The sequence below is a fragment of the Penicillium coprophilum genome (genome assembly GCF_028826855.1).
Source record: "Penicillium coprophilum strain IBT 35676 chromosome Unknown utg000005l_segment0_segment0, whole genome shotgun sequence".
Lineage (NCBI taxonomy): Eukaryota > Fungi > Ascomycota > Eurotiomycetes > Eurotiales > Aspergillaceae > Penicillium > Penicillium coprophilum.
In genome coordinates, this window is record NW_026622724.1 from 1,726,857 (window position 1) to 1,746,197 (window position 19,341).

The following is a 19,341-nucleotide window of genomic DNA, read 5'->3' on the forward strand; positions in this document are numbered from 1 at the left end:
TGTCGCCCCCTAGCTTCCTGAGGCCCGATTCAAGGAAGCAGAAATACCCCGGCATATCCCGCTCTTGGCTAGAATCTGCCTGCAGCTCAAGGGTTCTCAAACCCATACTTCTGGGGTCATATCTTTATTCTATACCAAGTGCATCCAATCGACTTCGCCGACAATGTCCAAGTCGGATACCTCCTATGTGGAGGCCGAGATGGGCAAGAGCGGAGACCAAGAACATGTCGAGGAGATTGCCCTGGCGCGGGTGACAGAGGAGGACCTATGGAAGCTGTCTCAGGATTCTCTGACCCTCAAGTCGTGGACCGGCTTCCGTCTGTTCCTCATCATGTTTGTCCATGGCTGTAACCAAGCTGGATTTGGAATCGACTGGGGTGTCATCAGTGGTATTAATGCTATGCAAAGATGGCACGACTACTTTGGTTTCGAGAACAGTGGTGGCACATATGGGTTGATTAACGCCCTGATGCAGATCGGTACTGTCTGCGGAGCACCTTTCATGGGTTTGGCGGACGTGTTTGGTCGTCGTGCAATCAATTTTGCCGGCAACGCCATTGTCATCGTCGGAGCTCTCCTGCAAGGCCTCGCTGTAAACCTGCCGATGTTCATGGCCGGTCGATTCTTCTTGGGTTTTGGCTCTGCGCTCATGTCAAGCTCTCAGTATATTGGTGAGATCTCGCCTCTCCATCTGCGTGGTCTCATGGTCGGCTTCTTTGGCGCATGCTTCCAAGTTGGTAGTCTTGCTATGCTTGGTGCCATGATCGGACTCACCGAGTTGCCTGGCAATAACGCATGGCGTATTCCTCTCATTCTGGAATGTTTATTCCCCGCTATTGTCTGTACAGGCATCTACCTTCTGACCCCGGAGTCACCTCGTTATTATGTCTTGAAGGGCAATCGCCAAAAGGCCAAGGAAGTCGTCGCCAAGTACCACACTACTAGCACCGACATCAATGAGCCCCTAGTCGAAATTGTTGTGAAACAGATTGAAGAATCTCTCGAGGCCGATACGACGGGCTACAGATCCTCCTGGGACTATCGGGTCTTCTTCACCAAGGTAGCCCGTTACCGTTTGCTGGTGTTAATTTTGTACTCGCTCTTCCAGCAATGGAATGGAGGTGGTATTATCACGTACTATGTGAGTAGCTAGACAAAACGGATATCTTCTTCGGTTACTAATGTCTCTTTAGATGGCTCCTTCGCTGCAGCAGCTTGGCGTTACAGATGAGAAGAGCATTCTCGGTGTCAACATTGGCACCACCGCAGTCTATTTCGTCTTTACGGCCGTTGGCGCGATGATAGTCGACAGGTTCCGCAGACGAACCTTGATCTTTATCGGTCTTATCAGCATGATTATCTTCCAAACGGCTACCACAATCACAGCATGGCAGTACACTGTCCATGCTACCCCTGGGAGCGGCGGCGTGCACTATTCTCTGGATTTTCCTCTACCAGACTTTCTCGGCGACATTTGTTGCAACCATGCACAACCTGTATCCGATTGAAATCCTCTCTCTACCACTCCGTGCCAAGGGAATGGGTCTTTACGGTCTTATCCAAGGTGCCGCGGGAGCCGTGCAATCTTATGGAATTGGTGTCGGTATTCAAAAGGTCGGGTATAAGATCTGGGTCGTGTACATTGTGTACAACTCTATCCAACTCCTCCTGTCGTACTTGTTCTTCCCGGAGACGAGTTCCCTGTCTCTAGAGGAGATTAATACCGTGTTTGAGACCCCGGGAGTTCACCCGGTGAAGATGTCGTTGAATATTGAGAAGGCCAAGAAAGAGAGAGCAGCGGCCCGGGACGAGGAGGGGAATGTTGATCAATAAAGATTCAATGGCAGCGAATTTAATCTTATCAGAAGGAGATGATAATATAATTGGATGTATAGTTTCCGTCTTTGTTTCAGCCCCAAGCTCTAGTCGCGCTAGTGAGGGTATTTGGCTTGAGCCTTCATAGCAAAACTTTAGAGTTGGCCATCTCAGTATCAATGCTTGATGAACGCAGCCAAGCTTCAAAATCTATATTACATGTTGATCTGACAAGTCAAATGCACAAGTGGAACAGTTGAAACGCGTCGGACCCGATATAACCCTGCGCCTCCCCGTCGGAGGGCCGCTTGTTCTGTCACACAATTCCCGTCTGTCTTCTTAAACGTATATGAGACACCAGAAACATGAGCTTTGAGATATTTTCCCCTACCAAATTCCTCAGACAATGTCGACTTCGACCCTAAAGTCAGATTTACAGACAATTGGTTGACATCAGATGACCTTGCGAGCCCTAAATTGCCCAGACCTTGCTTCATCCATTTCCCGCTCGGATACCTTACGGAATGCTTTTCTTTTCTCCGAGACTTCATCGCCACCAGTCCAGAACAAAATTACGGCCCATAGGTCCCCTACATTTCGGCCTGCAGCGTTACACAAACAGATCAGGTACCGAGTTAGGACTTGTTGCTCTCTGATCCGTTTTTAAGCCCCTTCTTTCTGAGAGGCTATGATGGTTTGACCCATCAATTACAATCATGTGCTTTGTCCAAGAAAAATAAAACGGTCAACGGGCTTCCTGCAGTCTGTGTCACAGATGACCTAGTAGTGTAGTGCTCTGCAGCCCTAATATGGTTATCCCTGGAAGAATTGGATGGTGACGCAAGCCAAAAAAGTGACAAAAAGAGACTACGTGGCTGAAGTATATATAGTCCAGCTGGTTTGTTTTCTTTTATCTTTTGTATTGAAGACGCATGTATGTCTCTGGTCGTAGAAGAGAGAAAGGCCAATGGTGATAATTGCCAATTCCTTATAGTCCGAACCAGGCACAGCATCGATACGAGTAACAATCGACGAGATTTCTGCTCATCTTCTCTGCATATCTCAAGGCTTTGCAGAAATGAACAATGGTCCACATTGAGATCTTGACAGAAATCATGGAGGAGAGAGAGGGCGGGTAAGGTGAAAATGACGGGCAGGCTACATCAACTCTATTTTCGTGTAATCCGGTTGCTTGCCTGTCTAATTGACCCTCGTGGCAACCGTATAGAAGCGCTAAACTTCTTTTTGATTGTCTCTCAGCTGAAGACATCCGGATCAGATTGTTGGGTGCAAACAGCCAATCTGTCCTATTAGCCCGTCGGGATATAAAAAGCAATATGTACATGGTAAATGTACAACACAACACACATATGTCTTCCAATCTACAGACCCTGAGACACAGAGATGTGCGCACGGCCATACGGACCGAGACGGGACTGCATCTCCCGATCAATGCTCAACCCTTCCAGCAGAATTCCTAGAGTCATGCACGTCTGGTTGCGCAGTCTGGCAATTCAAACACGGTGTCACCATGGCTTTTCCACTCAAAGTGCCAGGCAAGGCGGCAACTCAGATTGGCTCGGCTTCTCATCACGAGACAGATGGCACTGTCGCCAAAAAGCAAACGGGTCATCGCCGCTCAACACGGGATGTGCAGGGCCCTTCTTCGAGTACCGTTCTCAGAAACACAAATAAGATTCTTTCGGTGTGAAGAAGTTGGGTTTGCTAGGTTTCTTCTTTGTATGTGTATGTGCATGTGTCCTTTGATCTCCTTCTCTTTCTGGGTTGGTTTGACCGTGGCCATGCTCCCCCCTTTTCTGCGCATTGAGGGAGATAATTGAGGGTGATACATTCGGCATGGTCGGGTATTGGAGGGATATTAACGGTGATAATGATCTTGTCGTGATATAATTAATCGAGATTTCTTTAACATTTTCCCTGGCTCTTTTGTCAGTCCTTAATTTGGAAATCGCCCTTCTTCCGTTTCGCCACTATATTTCTATGTTTGCTTCAGGCGCCATTCAGACCAGGACATTGCCCATGAATCACTCGTTTTGTTTTTGGGTTATACATACTTCATTCCCTTGAAGATAATACTGTGCATACTGCCTTCCCTTCTTCCAAAATCACACATTCCATTGCCAGATCACGCCTATAAAAGAGGTTTATTGTCTGCATCGACAACATATCCTCATTCTCTCTCGCGCTCCAGTCCAAGATGCCCCCGAAGAGTACACAAGACAACATGGTGCCCGAGGCAAAAGGAATCAAGTACGACGAATGCGAGATGGCCCTCTTCCGCGCCAAGCTATCATACCATGCCACGATTGACGAACGAATGGCCTCAGAGAACTCAAATTTGACTTCAATCGCGGAAGCCCAGGCTCGAATCCTCAAGGTGTGGGAGATACAGATGCAGGGAACAAAAGATTTGTCTGGCAAGAACGAAGGTCGCTCTGCAAGCGATAAGAGGGCAATGGCACAGTACGAGTGGAGATATATGGCCCTGGAGAATGCTGCAACAAAGACCACTGGGAAGGGGTAGCAATAAAAGTGCTCTTTTATTTTCATATTGCTATTTGCGCCGCATTGAATGATACGAAGGCATTGCTGGCGTTGGTTTAGAAGCTTCATAGCTTAGTTTGATGTGCTCATGCTTGAATACTATCTTGATTGTTCATTCTAATATCTACTCTCGTAATCTGGGATTGATCTCATGGGTCTTCATTCCTAATATGTTTTCCTCAATAGGCTGTTGAAATCTCTCACCGGGGTGTGGGCTATGTGTGAGGGCAATATTATTGATCGCCTGGTCCTATTCTGGAATCTCTGACTCGAGGGAGAATTCGTTGAGCGTCACACAAGCAGGTTGGTCAACATTGCAACAGTAACGGGAGTATTACCGCGTGTGTACTTCTGCAGTGAACTCGGGTGTCCCATTTGGTGAAAGATGTTCGGGATATATGGGAATCAATAGGTTCACAAATGACTGCGTCATTGTATAACCCTGTGTGTAGGCAACGGTAGATACCATGCTTGACTTGGCTCTCATTCATTTTACCAAGTCCTTCTGTCTGCTAACTTAATGTACTGTATGGGATGAATGACATGCCCTGTGATATCAAAAGGCTCAAGCAGCGTAGTTATTGTCGTAGCTGTAGGATAGTTGTACTCAGAGCGCAGTGGAACCAATTGCAGTTTAATTGGTCGAATGAATGAATTCCGATGAACTCCGGACTCTCTGTGTAGGTTGTGCAGGAAAGTTATCACGGCCACAGTAGGCGCAGTAGGCGCAAATCGAACCTTTTCGATTCCGCTGCTTTCTGTGGAGTCTGTGACTCTAATTTCTGATCAATGAGAGACTTCCATTCAGATACCAGCGCTCATCGGAGACCTCCGATATGACCTGCCATATAGTGGGTCAACAGCCCAACTCCGAAATCAACTCCGAAAGGGCTCAATTCGGCATTGGATCTGGCACTTAGCGGCCCAGGACGAAAGCTCCCAGGCGAATATCGGGAAAGATAGGCTCCCATTGGCTCTCAACGAGAAGATGATAGAAGAAGAATGGAGTCGAGTAATGAAAATGCATTTCGAGGGGCAAGTCTCTTATCGATAACCCTCCCCACTACTGCTATTTAAGTATACACTCGCCCTCCATTTCCGACTTCACTCTAACTACCTGCCTTACTAAAACTACACAATTCATACATATTAGTCCAAAATGCAAGTCGCTGCCGCAGATATCGACAAGGTGTTCGCACACACCACCAACCTAGCATCATGCAACCTAAACAGCAAGGTCCTGGGCTGCTCAAACGACTACTTCGCTTCAGTCGATAACCTCCTAACCCCAACTCCCTCCATTTCACGCCCCGGCGTCTTCATTCACACTGGTGCCTGGTACGACGGCTGGGAGACCCGCCGCCACAACCCAGATCCCTACGATTGGGCCGTGATCAAGCTGGGCGTTGCCGCAGCCCACATCCACGGCGTTGAAGTAGACACCGCACACTTCATCGGCAACTACGGCGAGAAGGCAGAGCTACAAGCTACATACGCACCAGAAGGTAGCGGTATCACAGATGCCCAGATCGCAGACCCTAGCTTCGCAGGCTGGAAGACACTGCTGCCCGCTTCGCCATGCGGTCCCTCCCAGCGCCACGGATGGAAATTCCCCGCGGAGATCACCCAAACTCCATACACCCACTTCCGTCTTCTGATGTACCCCGACGGTGGCTTCGCCCGTCTTCGTCTCTACGGTCACGCTATCCCTCCCTCCGCCGCCGCCATCCAGGCTGCCGAAACCCCCGTCGAGGAGCTCTCATCTGCTCTTAACGGTGGTGTGGCTCTTGCCGCTTCCGACGAGCACTACACCCCATCCTCTAATATCCTGCTCCCGGGCCGCGGAAAGGATATGGGTGATGGGTGGGAGACTGCTCGCTCGCGCGCTGCTGGCCACGTCGACTGGGCTATTATCAAGCTGGGTCTCCCTGGCTCGGTCTCCAAGGTTGTTGTTGACACCAAGGACTTCCGTGGAAACTTCCCTCGCGCTGTGCGCGTGCACGGCCTGGTTGCTGGCACTGCTGGTGAGGGTGTGCCCTCGGCTGATGACTCCAACTGGGTTGAGATTGTCAAGGGTGACAAGCGTTGCCAGGCAGACACTGAGCATGTCTTTGGGCCTGAGGATCTCACTGCTGGTGGTGAGGATACTCGGGTGTTCAGCCACGTTAAGCTGACACTTGTCCCCGATGGTGGTGTCAAGCGATTCCGCATTTTTGGTCGCCGCGCTTAGGCTCTTGTCTGATACCATGAGAATTATGTATATAGCTGGTATTCTACACGTAAATAATGCATTATGTTGAAATGTCCATAGTGGAACATCTGTCCGACGATATCCAATGAAGAAGTATGCCATTGATCATGGTTATTGAGCGTAGAACATCATCGTGCTGGAAAAGAAAATGATTAGACACATGACTCTCATAGAATCAAGTCCAAAAACAAAGACACTACATGAACAACTATCTATGCAATGCATAAGACGAAAAAAGGAAGAAAAAAAAAATCCAAAGGGAGATAAGCACAACCCAAGTGACGCCTTAACTTCTATCTTTGCACACTCGGGTATAAAATAACAATGCATGGACTCATTTCTTTTCCAGTGACAATGGCTTCGGTTCATCTGAAGCCGAAGAGGAGTAGCTGGTAGGTGTGCCGCCTCCAGCATCAATACTTGCTTTCGAACGCTTTTCTCGGATAGCAAGACGAGATTTGGGGTAGGATGGCGGTCTAGGGGCGAGATATCTATCCAAAAGTTCGCTCAAGATGGGCGAGCGGACCGGTTTCGGAAGATAATTATTCATGCCGGCCTCCAGGCATTTCTCGCGATCCCCTTCGATGGCACTGGCGGTCATGGCGATGACTAGAACCTCATTAACATTTGGGTCGGGATCCCGGCGAAGCTCGCGGGTCGCGTTGTATCCGTCAAGAGTGGGCATCATCACGTCCATGAGGACCACATGGAATGGATTGCCTTCTTGGGAGCTTGCACGCAGAGCATCGACGGCTTGCTTGCCGTCGCTGTATGCCTCGCACTGAAGACCCAGACCAGTGACGAATTTGACTGCGATCTTTTGGTTGATTGGGTTGTCTTCGGCAATGCACACTCGAATCTGGTTACGAGGGATTTGAGTGAGGTCGCGAGCTGAGGCTCGACGCACTTCGTTTTCTGCATTGCTGAGATCTTGTGCCCAGGCAGTTTTGACGGCTGTCTTCTTGGGTGCTTTGTTGAAGACCAAATGGAATGTCACGGTTGTTCCCACCCCCGAAGTCGATTCAAGCCAGATAGCTCCACCGAGAACATCTTCAATAATAGCTTTACAGATTGACAGGCCAAGGCCACTACCGCCATATGATCGTTCCGTGGATGCATCAGCCTGTGAGAATGGCCGGAAGAGGCGCGCCTTTTGTTCGTCTGGAATGCCGATGCCGGTGTCGCTCACCGAGCATTCAAGGCGAACACGACCTTTGCCCTCGCGTACGACCTTCGCTTTGACTGTAACGGATCCGGCAGGAGTGAACTTGTAACTATTGCTGAGGAGATTCATGAAAATTTGGTGAAGACGAACAGGGTCGCCTAGGACAACGAGTTCTGGCGGTACCTTATCGAGGTTCTCGATGGTCTCTAACCCTCTGTCACGATGCGTGTATCGCAAAGCCCGGATGACTTCTGATATGGTTTGTTTTAAATTGAGTGGGACAGTCGAAATCTTCATTTTTCCGGCCTCGAGCTTTGAGAAATCCAGAATGTCGTTGATGAGAGTGAGCAAGGTATCAGCACACACACGAATCGATTCGACATATTCATCTTGCTCCTTGTCGAGGTAAGTGCCCTTGAGAAGCTCCGACAGACCAATCACGCCGTTCATTGGAGTGCGCAGGTCGTGAGAAATGTTCGCAAGGAAAATTGATTTGGCCCTCGCTGCGTCTTCCTTTAGCTTCACGTTATGTTTGGCTTCGGCTTCCGCATTCTTTGCCTTCTGCTCGGCCTCGCGTGCCAATGCCAACGCACGCTTTTGGGACTCAATCATGGAAGCATTCTTGGCGCTGACCTTGCGAATCTCACGGAAGAGTAACGCGTTGGACAACGAAATACCAATTTGGTTGCAAAGCAAATGCAGGACCACAACGTTGCGCTGTGTGAACCAATTTGGTTTTCCTTCCAAATGAATGACGCCGAGAAGACGATCTCCTTGCACGACTGGCAATGCGATGACAGATCGACCGGCGGGGAATTTTGCCAGGTAGTTCTCGCTCACGTTTGAAAACCGTTCATCCTCGAGTACATTGTGGACAAGAACTTCTTCCTTTGTGCGCATTACGTAGTCCGAGATATGTAAGGCCATTCGATCTTCCATTTCGGAGAAAGGGAGACCTTCTGGGAATGATTTCTGGCCCTTTTCAGAATCACCTGCTGCAGCAATTGCGAAGCCATTGTCATCAAACTCGGTAGCAATGATGGCAAAATCCGAACCGTTGCACGATTCCAAGATAATTTCAAGCATTTTGGTGAAAAGCTTGTCAATTTGGAGCTCAGACGACATGACTTGGCTGGACTCAAGAATGCTTGACAAATCAATAATATCTAATCCGACACTTGATATGTCCAGAGACCGTTCACCGGCGGCAACACCATTTTGCTCAATCCACTGTTGTCTCCTCTCATCCTCTTCCATCTTCTGCGGGGCCAGAATCTCTTCTTGCACAACATCACGGCTGATCTCAAGAAGTGAATCCATAGTCTGACAACCAACATCAACGGTCCTTGCCGATGTGGCTGTCTTGAGTAACCATTCATGCTTCTCAGCAAGCTGTGACGATTTGCCACCGGCACCAATAGAGCTCCATGAAGCAATGGCATCTTGAATCACAGCACGAGCCGCCCTTTTGGCTCCACGTCTGACTAAAAACTCGCCCTGCAACTCGAGGGCCAAGGCTTCTTCAAGGGGCCAGCCATGGATTTGGCAATGGTCTATGGCAGACTCGTAGCTCCGGATGGCACCACTGTGATCGTTGCGAACCTCGGCAATCAAGCCTTCTAAAATAAGAGACCACATGCCATAGTTTGATTCGGATGCTTCTCGAGCAAAATCGATCTCTGCCTTGTATTCTAGGAGTGTGTCCATCTTGCCGTCAAGATGTCCTTGGGAGGGATTGTCATTATGAAGCGTGAGGAGTGAGGCCGCCAGATAAAAATAAATCACGTAACACACACGTGCAGACCAGAGTCTGTGCGTGGTGAACAAGAGTTGAGTACCCACTTGAATTGCTCTGGTGTGGTGACCGAACAGAAACAGTGGGATCATGGCAAGGCCCCAATAGATGTCACGAGGTCTGTCGGCGTTGCTGGAGTTAACATCCAAGTGTGTCATATACTCAGATGTGTTGTGATTGGCGTCTGACATGATGCCGTCGGGAGATCGGAATTCAGTCTTGCCTTGCAGAGCGCGTGCAACCTGCTGCACTGCAATCAGACTAGCACCACCACGGGTATCTTGTTGCCATTTGGGAATTTCTTCAGGGGTATCCACGCAGAAAGTCTCTAGCTGCGCCATGTCTTGACCTAGATATAATCGCGTCATGGCCATTGATGAGATGCTGATCAGGGTAAGATATGGGTCGCCCATTGAGAAAGAAGCCTCGAGTGAGGCTTCCAAGGCCGGTAGTGTTGATGCCATGGGAACACGTAAATGGCTGACGTAGAGATTATGAACGATCGAGCCTCTGCTCTGAGTCGACAGTTCGGGGCAGCGCTCGAGCAGCTCCAGTGAAAGGTCGCTGAGCTTTGTGCCCAACTCAATATCTTTGAAGCGACCTAATGTGATCATGGCAAGGTGAGAACAGCCTATTGCGATCTGTGTAAATCCACCCCTGAAGATATGAATGCTCATTACTTCCAGCGCCATGCGATAAAAAGTCAATGCATCGTCCCAGTAAGTGACTGTCATCGCCTCCGCCATGACTGTGCCGATAGTCACTATGGTGGGGTCCTTGGAGACTGGCTTTTCGGCAATAGACCTCAGGTCAGCGGTATCGAAATAAGACTTGAGGCGAAGATAGGCAGCATCGCACTCCTCATAAGTTGTAGGTTGCCGAAGGTGCACACCCAGTTCATCAAGGCAGGTGAGAAGGGATTCCATTGAGCGGTGATGATCGCCTAGCTGGGCGTAGATTTTGGCTTTAATGATCCAGGCTCTCGACTTGCTTACGGCGTTCTTGCCATGAATGAACACCTCGTTGATCAGTTGGAGGGCGTCGTCATTGTGACCTTGAGACCACGACATCTCGGAGGTCGTGATGAATAGCCGCATGGTTTCATCGTGATAAACGTCGGGTTTGAGGTCATTCCACATATCTTCCTGAAGTAAAGCGATGCAATGACGGAAGTACCAAAGTGCGGAGGGCCGCGCGCCTGACTGGAAAGCTGTTTGTCCGGCATCCCATAAGATCCGTCGATATTCGAGGCGTCTGCTGACGTGGGACTTGATGGTCTGTGACGCAAGTGCGACATGATGAGCCATCGAATAGCGACTGCGATGGTCGTGGTAATATTTCATCAGCGCTTGTGAGACGATGAAATGCATCTTCTCTACATTTCGACTCTCGCTCAAAGAAAGGGCGGCCTGTGCAAGTCGTTCATTGCCAAATCTAGAAGATTAGTTGAGTGTTTTGCCTACGAAACCAACAGTAGATGCCTCACCTAAACTCATCGTCGGTCTTCCCGGGGTTCAAGAGGTTTGCTTGAACTAAAAACTGTAATCCAACAACTATATCACCTTCTGATTGTCTAATGAGTGTGACGTTTTGGGGTGATGTGAGATCAACGTCGTCATCATCGCTGCTCGAATAGAGAAATTCACTTGTCAAAAGCTTTTGCACCAGAGAAAAAGAGAACGGGCTGCCCAGCACAGCTCCCCATATCATGATCGATCGAGCGGCTTCGGGAATTTCCTGAAGACGCTTGGTAAGGAATCCAAGTCCAAGCTCTTCGCCGTAGACAGGAGCCACAAACTCCGTAAATATCCGATCAAGGTCGAATAACCACTTTGAGTCCTTCCATGAATACCAAATACAGTTTGTTCTGTAACAAGTCTCAAGCATTACCCGAACGTAGAAGGGATTTCCTCGGCTCTTTTCCTGGATGACCGCACAGAGAGGTGTCAACGTCTGATCGGGTTTCTGATGCATTGTCGCCGCTACAATCTCCATGACATGCTGCTCTCCGAGGGGCTCAAGTTCGATTCGCGTGACCGTTGGTAGATCTTCCACAAATAAGGCCTTCACCTGATCAGATGTAATCTCATCCTTGCGGCTTGACAGTATGAGCACACATGGGAGTTTTGCTTTGATGATTTTCAATACCAAGTCCAAAGTTTCGTCATCTGCATGCTCGAGATCATCAAGGCATACGGTGATCAGTTTGAATTGACACAAAGTTCGCAAGATCTCAAGGAATGTCTCCATGAGCCGCATGTTCTTTGAAGCAGCATTTGCTAAAAAGAAATCCTGGGAAGTCTGCCCTTGATCTAGCCCGGGGATGTTGACGTGCTTGGATGGCTCGCCCTTGCCTGGCATAAAAAGACTGGCCTTTGCATCAGTTGGTCGGTACTTCGCGCCAGGGGACATCAGCTGCTCGGGAAGATCCAAAACTCTATGAAGAGTGGGCCACATCGGTCGCAGGGCCATTCTAACACTATTGTGGTAATCTGTGGTGACATCGCGCTCGGAGAATATTTGACGCAAAAGACTGGCCAGTAATTTCGCAAAAGGTTCAAATGGGACACGTTTGGCTCGGTCCAGACGAGTAATTGCTATGCATCCAAGTTTGCGAACTGTTGGCTGGATTCGATTTAAGAGGTCCGTTTTCCCAATCCCAGCGGGACCGCTGATTGTGATCACTTCACAGCGCTCGCTGCGGCGAGACTTCCCAACGCTTTTGTGTTTATGAATGGAATGGAGTGATCCCGACTGACTGACAGTATTGTTTGTTGACGGTTGGCTGTGATGACCGACGGACGGATGACTCTCTCTGTCTGTATTATGGGAAGACCGAGAATGTGATGGGCTCTTGACCGCTACTCTCGGGCTTTGGTTGTGGATATCGGGGACAATCGTATGATTTGGAGTAGAAAACGACGTGTCACTACCCGGCGCAGATTCATGGGTGTTTACTTGTGCGAGACTGTTACTGGTGGCATTAGAAGACGACCGAGGAGGCAAAATAAAGGAGCCAGAATCGCTAGAGACAGAAGCAAACTCGAGGCTTTCGATGCGGCTGTCAGAGATGGACGAGGCCGATGTCAGAGCGTGCATTGTACCGGGACTTTGGGTTCCAGCTTTGGCCAAGGCAGCCGCCTGGCGCCTATTGACCTTTTCGATGACATTGAGGATCTTGTCATACTCCTGCTGCCGCCCGAACATCTGCGTTGGGAGAGTGAAAAAGGAAGACACGTCTCCTTGCGCCACTTGAAAATTGCTCAATGCTTCACTGTCACCATCACCAAGCAATTTCGCAATATAGGTCAAGTCTCTCTTCACAGATGAAATTGTGTGATAACGATCATGAACCACCTTTTGTGTCATTTTTTGGATAACAGCCGAAACGGCATCCGGAATATCCATTCGTTTTCCAGATACCGGTACCAATCTCTTGCCCAGTACATTTTGAACGACTTCGACGGGGTCTGTTCCTTCAAATGGTAGCTTTCCCACCAGCATCGACCAGAAAAAGAGGCCCAGCGCATATATATCGGTGCGACTATCTGGCTCTGTCGGCATCCTTCCGGTCTGTTCTGGGGCAATAAATTGCAGCTTGTACTTAGCTCCGAGCTCGCGCGAAACGGAAGACCAGCCTTCGCTGAGGACGTTATCAAAAGATCTAGCACCGTTTCCAGTGTTGGCGAGCTTCACTGCACCTGTCTCTGCACAGAAATGAAATGCATCACCTCTGATTTCACCATGCACGGTCTTCAGGCCATAGTGTAGAATCTCCAGACAATCGCATGCCCCGATTGCAAAATCGAAAAATGCTTGTAAGGAGACCTGCTCGTTGGGGGGTGGCGTTGTTGTCTTCACCTCTTGACCCTGCCACAAATGAGGCGGGGCCAAATGTGACCAAATCTCGCAACCTGTCATGACCTGGAGACTCAAAGATCGCGACTAGCAGCGTCTTTGAGTGGGCATCATCTGACTGTAACCTAATCAAATCGACTGGTCGTATTGTATGATTGCAATCTGGATCTGACGACTGTACAATTGACCTGAGCATGTGAAACTCTCGTTCAAGCCGGATGATGTTGGTGGAAATGCGCGCGATGACCGGGATCCATGTTTGTTCTGTTTCCAGGCTATGTTGGTTGGAAAATGAAATGTCACTACTGGTTTCACTGGCGCTCAATCTTCGCAAGGCACGGGCGGATGGTCTGATTTCTGTGCGCGGGGAGAAGCGCGTGAGGCTTGACGGTCCGGAGGAGGCGGGGTTGGAAGAATTTGCGAGAGGAGTTAAAACATCTGGCTCTAGGGCATGACGGTATCCTGAGATATGCCAGTGGTTGTATGTCGAGTGAAAGGGTTCGATCGTCTGATCCCAGGTATAGCCAGGTAACTGGCCTAATCGTTCGAAAAGTCGGGCCGGTGGAAGTGGCAGGTCTTCGCCGAAAAGAGTACTCTCCTCCATCTCTCAAGTTATTGGGTCGTTTCTGCCCGAGTTACTACCATGAACATGTCCCAGTGCGATGGGTCGAATTCAGCGGGGGATGAGGATGGGATAGGAGGGGCGGGTATAAAAGATATAGCATCCACAAGATAGATTATTTGTAAAATGTACAGTGAACAGGTACATGAGTGTCGCCTTCAGGCGTGTAAAGTGAAGACATCCAGCATAGACGACCTGAAACAAACCAGCGTAGCTTTGAGAATTGAAGATCATAAGAATTATCGCTGCCTAAGGCCTTTAACTTAGTCATCTCTGACAAGTACCGGATTAGGGCATCTAATTGGTGTCTTCTCCTATAACCACAATGCTATGAGATATTTTGGGCGAGGAATATGACTTATTGGCACCTGACATCATTGAAAAACAAGCTATGTTTGCTTTTTTTGGGCATATGCGGCTTAACTTATCATGCAAAGCCGGAGGTATTTGCGCTGTGTCACAAGTCGAATAAGGAGTCTTATACGGAGTACAACGTTGTAGGTTAAAAATGTCATGGACATTCGTCCGAACTTCACATATCCTTTGATTTTCCTCATGATTATCATGAACTTCACAATAACTATAGCATACTTAATTATAAGATCTACAAAGACTAGTATCAGACCGATGATGTTAATTGGTCCGAATACATTGAGTTGTCAATTAGGGCTTGTGGGGTATATACGGTCTATGGACCTCGGCACTGACGCCACTCAGGTACTAAAGCCGGTTTCTCATCTTTGAGATCCTAAGATTTCGTGCTTATATCCGTCTTTTCTTCCTATACATCTTCGTCTACAGGAGTAAGGTCGCTCCCTTTGCATCATGAGCTCGCTTAGGGAACCTCTCGGTCTACTGAAGGCGCTGCTGGCCCGCATTCCTCTGATCATTAAGACAATCCTCCTGCATGGCATTCAAATGTCCCCCGCCAAGGGGAAACAAGATATGCGCACCGAATTGACCGTCGCCATTATTCGCTCATTCATGGCAACAAAAGCTCCACTCGGCAAAACTCAGAGACAAGGCATACGCGACCCCGGAGTCAAGGGCCCGATGTGGGTGTCCAAAGTGACCCTCCCGCAGCCCGAGATCGACGTGCGCGATGCAGTACTACGCGCCATCGAAGATCTCAAGACCGGCGATGAAACATACGATGTACCCACGACGATCGCCGTTGAAGCCGAATGGACCGGTTACCGCGCCGGGGTTGGAAAGAACACACCGGAGCCCGATCTCTCGGAAGAGGAGAAATACCACAAGCTGCGCGAGGAATCGCCGTCTGATATGACGATTCTGTATTTCCACGGCGGTGCCTATTTGTAAGCTATCACTCGATCCACTAACGAAAACATATCTGACGTATCCGAATCAAAACCAGCCTTCTGGATCCCTGCAGCCACCGCGTCCCCGTCGCACATCTGTCTCGTTTAACTGGCGCCCCCGTCTTCTCCGTCCGATATCGTCTCGCTCCTCAAAACCCCTTCCCAGCCGCACTCGTCGACGCCTTGACAGCATACCTATCCCTCCTCCCCCCCCTCCAAGCTCCCTACACAAACCCATACCAGCGAATAAGATCGTATTCGCAGGCGATTCCGCCGGCGGCAACCTCTCACTGGTCCTCCTACAAACACTCCTAACCCTTGACCGCACATCCCACACAATCCGCTTCCACGGCAAAGATGTGCCCATCGAGCTGCCCGCAGGCGTTGCAACCACCTCCCCATGGTGCGACGTGACGCGCTCCATGCCATCTACCAGCGGCAATGCATACCTTGATTACCTCGAGGCACCGGCTGTCCCATCCAACGATCCAGAGGTCAGGACCCCGTTCACCCCGCTCCCTTTCACACCAGACGATATCTGGCCCACGTCCCCACCTCGCGCGGACGTCTACTGCAACGCTAGCATGCTCAGCCATCCATTGGTCTCTCCGCTCGCTGCCCCCGTTAGTCTTTGGAAGAACGCACCGCCTATCTGGATTTCGACTGGCGAGGAGGGCCTCACAGACGAAGGTCTTATTCTAGCGCGCCGCGTCTACCAAGCCGGTGTGCCCCTTGTCGCGGAGATGTTTGAGGGCATGCCGCACTGCCACGGTCTACTTATGATGGGCAGGCCGACCAGTCGTCGTTTCTTCGAGAGCTTTGCTGGATTTTGTCGTGATGCTGTTGCTGGTCGGGTCACGTCGACCGGGAACCTCACCTGGCTGGGCTTCAAGTTGCAGTTGACAAAAGAGATTCCGATAGAAAAGGCCTGTGAAACCAGTGATGAGGAGGTCGAGGCTCTCATGCAGAGAATGTCTGCTTGGAAGCAGGAGGGAGAGATCGAATTGCAGAAGCAGTGGCGTGCGACAGCGCGGTTGTGAGTTGCCTTGAATGCTTTTTTTCTCTTTGTTCCGCATCATACCCTGTATATACAATATTTTGAATGATTGTCATGACAAATGGTATACGAGACGAGTAGTCTGATAGGGCCTAGTCATACGTATACCTTGAACTCATTGGGTGTTCATATGGCTATGTATACAGAAGTTTTTAAATGCTTGATTACTTGGAGAAAATGTCTCGGTAGCAATAAATTACTACCCGGGATTGTATTAGATGCTAACTCAGAGCAGAGTAAAAGTGGGGATTTGAAGGACATCCCTGGGAACTAAAGATATTCATCATTGTCCATCACATCCTCCCCCGACAGTTGGTCATTGTCCCAGCTCTGCAGGGGCGGATTCCGAGCTGACCAGACAGGCTGCACTGGTTGCACAGGGTGCTGTGCATAGTGGGCCTGCTGCGTATAGTGAGCCTGCTGTATTTGAGGCACAATGTTTTCAGGTGTGGGTGTGGACAGCCAAGGAAACGCAACAGGCGTTCCGTTGATGCGGATTTCGCCAATGATATTTCCAAGCTCCGGTGTTTCATCCACGTAGCCATCCGAAAGACCCATTAACTGCGCTGCGAGCCGAGAGAAAGCAACACAGAGAGCGAAAATGGGCGTGAAAAGGGTCGACAGATGTGACCATCGCCATAGCATCGTTATAGTTACCCAGGGGAATAGCGGTGCATCGGGCTGCAAGCAATAGCCTTCGCAGCTTTCGGATATCTCAGGATGACTATACTGGTCCCACATGAGACATTCGACGATATACCACGAGAGTGAGATTATGATGAACCAGCCGAGTTTGGTTGGCCGAAGGCGCTGAGATCGCGGGCTCCGCGTCCACAATTGAGGAAGAGGTATCGCGGCGTAGACTTTTCCACCAGTGTGCGTGTCACAGCCTTTGCAGGATTCGCCTGTGTGCAGTTGTGATGACTGTGGGCTCTTCTTATTTGAAGAGCTTGCCTGCGATACAATTGCGGTATCTTGTTTAACATGATCTTCCAGGTCGTCAAGCCCTTTCTTGACTTCTTCGATATGTTTCGTTAAGGAGTTGAGCTTGACATTCAATGAATCCAAGTTGACCACGTCATTTCCTTTTGAGCTGGCGTTTTGAAGCTGGGCGAGGACAGCCTTTTCGTAAGCTTCGTCATCTTCCTCGAATTTGGGTTCACCTGGAGCATCCATAAATGCTTGAAGAGACTCGATGGTATCATCGCCGAACTCGAGATCTTTGCCCGAACTGGCATCCTCGATGACCGTCTCCAAGGCACTTTTAGGTAGATGAGGTCGCTGCAACGGGGGCCTTGACTGCTTCCTGGGAAAGGACCCAAGAAAGGTCTCTTTCTCGGTATTCTGCGCAGGCTTCGGTTCCTCGGCTTTCGATTTGACATCCGATGGTTTCGTAGGGGGTGTAATATCCTTGGGCTCAGTTGTTGTGCGTGGAGGAACAAGGTCTTTCGTCAGATCTTCGGGAAGCTCGACCTTGTCGCCCACCCGCTGGGTCATGGGAGTATCAATCCACGCGCCAGTTACCCGAGGGGTTTTGTCGTAGATTCTGTTTTCAAATAGTTTCAGCGGCTCAGGGGTTTGGACCTGATCAACTTTGGGGATTTCAGTCCTGGAAAGTTTGCGTAGTAGATCTCTAGAGTCGCGCTTGCTGGGGCTCGGTCTCGCGATTGACGAGTTCTTGAAGACTGTGATAGGGGAATTGGGGATTGGCTCGCCGCCACTAGTTGGGGGAGAGGTCAGCTTTGGATCAGACTGCGTTTCCCCGTAGTCTTGCTGTGTTGATTGCATATGTGCATTCGCGGTGCGTTCTTCAAGGGCGCTTCGGACCGGAGAATGTGGAGAGGTACGCATAGGCCTAGGGGCTTGGGCTTCTTCCATGATAGCTGGCGACCAGCGCCGACGCGCTTTCTCCTCCTCTTCTCCTTCAGAGATACTATGCTGGCTGGGTTTTCTTTCCCATGCTTGCCGGTGACCTGCCCGATGACCCCAACCAGTGGGTACATTCGGCGAAGGAACACCGTTCCTGTCAGGCTCTGGCGCATGACGATCCGCCTCGGTCTTCTCTTCCATTCGCCTTCTCAAATTATTTGCCGTTAAGGCATCCCGTCCGACCTGCGCTCTGCTGAAGACCGGCGAGCGTTGGCCTGTGACGCGCTTTAAGCGCTCTTCGTCCTTAGTATAGTCCCTGCTCTTGCGGGCTCGGTGATCGCCGAGTTCATCACTCAAATCAGCGTCGAAAAAGGGTCGTCCATTGGCGGATCCTTTGCCATTGTTTGTGTCTTTTGCTCGGGAGGACGGGGGGCGAGTTCGGCTTCCAGAGGGTGCAGTGAACTGCAGCTCCCAGTCATAGTCAGGCACGAGATCAGCCAAAGCATCGTCTTCATCAATTCGCCTATATGCATCTTCGAGTTCTTTGGGGGGAGGAGAAGTCTGGGATATGGGCGAGAACGCGTTGATCGGCTGCCGCCTCGATCGCGGGCTAGGTGATGTCACATAGTGGGATTCTTCGTTGTAAGTAGCAGGCATTTCGTGTTTTGATGCGTCTCGGTAAGCATCGGCTAGAGATCTTGGGCGAATAGCATGTCGTGGATGCGGGCCATCTTCTTGAGGGGGTGATGGGAGCTTCGCGGGTATATCGTAATGGTCGAATTTCGAGGCGCGTCGGAAAGGTGACGGCTGTCTGTCTCGCGAGACTCGATTGTTTCTATCGAATGACATGACCGAAATACCCCTTGCGATCCGCAGAGGGTTCACATGTAGAAAAGGTAGGGAAGAAAGGGGAAAGACGCGGTTCTCTGCTGTGAAGAAATAATAATGACGGAGGTAAATACTACGCTCTCATTCCCCGATGTGGTTAGCTCGCTTGAATTTCTTCCACATTACGTCGACTC

General features: G+C 49.9%; 7 protein-coding genes across 7 annotated transcripts; 5 read left to right on the plus strand and 2 right to left on the minus strand.

Annotated features, from left to right (window-relative positions):
* Nucleotides 1-163: 163 nt before the first annotated feature.
* Nucleotides 164-1,833, plus strand: N7500_008245 (putative MFS sugar transporter protein; the record flags this gene model as incomplete). The annotated part of the gene is made up of 3 exons (XM_056679389.1): nt 164-1,141; nt 1,194-1,427; nt 1,459-1,833. 3 exons carry the CDS (start codon nt 164-166, stop codon nt 1,831-1,833), a joined length of 1,587 nt encoding a protein of 528 aa, XP_056529761.1.
* A 1,513-nt stretch (nt 1,834-3,346) lies between these two features.
* On the plus strand, nt 3,347-3,526 carry N7500_008246 (uncharacterized protein; the record flags this gene model as incomplete). Its single annotated transcript, XM_056679390.1, has 1 exon — nt 3,347-3,526. One exon carries the CDS (start codon nt 3,347-3,349, stop codon nt 3,524-3,526), a length of 180 nt encoding a protein of 59 aa, XP_056529762.1.
* A 507-nt stretch (nt 3,527-4,033) lies between these two features.
* On the plus strand, nt 4,034-4,360 carry N7500_008247 (uncharacterized protein; the record flags this gene model as incomplete). The annotated part of the gene is made up of 1 exon (XM_056679391.1): nt 4,034-4,360. One exon carries the CDS (start codon nt 4,034-4,036, stop codon nt 4,358-4,360), a length of 327 nt encoding a protein of 108 aa, XP_056529763.1.
* Nucleotides 4,361-5,539: 1,179 nt separating this feature from the next.
* N7500_008248 (allantoicase) lies at nt 5,540-6,610 on the plus strand (the record flags this gene model as incomplete). The annotated part of the gene is made up of 1 exon (XM_056679392.1): nt 5,540-6,610. One exon carries the CDS (start codon nt 5,540-5,542, stop codon nt 6,608-6,610), a length of 1,071 nt encoding a protein of 356 aa, XP_056529764.1.
* A 355-nt stretch (nt 6,611-6,965) lies between these two features.
* N7500_008249 (putative sensor histidine kinase/response regulator) lies at nt 6,966-14,053 on the minus strand (the record flags this gene model as incomplete). The annotated part of the gene is given in 3 exon segments (XM_056679393.1): nt 6,966-11,025; nt 11,078-13,505; nt 13,516-14,053. The coding sequence occupies 3 exon segments, from the start codon at nt 14,051-14,053 to the stop codon at nt 6,966-6,968; spliced, it is 7,026 nt and encodes a 2,341-aa protein (XP_056529765.1).
* Nucleotides 14,054-14,896: 843 nt separating this feature from the next.
* On the plus strand, nt 14,897-16,433 carry N7500_008250 (Alpha/beta hydrolase fold-3; the record flags this gene model as incomplete). Its single annotated transcript, XM_056679394.1, has 2 exons — nt 14,897-15,390; nt 15,560-16,433. 2 exons carry the CDS (start codon nt 14,897-14,899, stop codon nt 16,431-16,433), a joined length of 1,368 nt encoding a protein of 455 aa, XP_056529766.1.
* A 287-nt stretch (nt 16,434-16,720) lies between these two features.
* Nucleotides 16,721-19,168, minus strand: N7500_008251 (uncharacterized protein; the record flags this gene model as incomplete). The annotated part of the gene is made up of 1 exon (XM_056679395.1): nt 16,721-19,168. The coding sequence occupies one exon, from the start codon at nt 19,166-19,168 to the stop codon at nt 16,721-16,723; it is 2,448 nt and encodes an 815-aa protein (XP_056529767.1).
* Nucleotides 19,169-19,341: the final 173 nt, after the last annotated feature.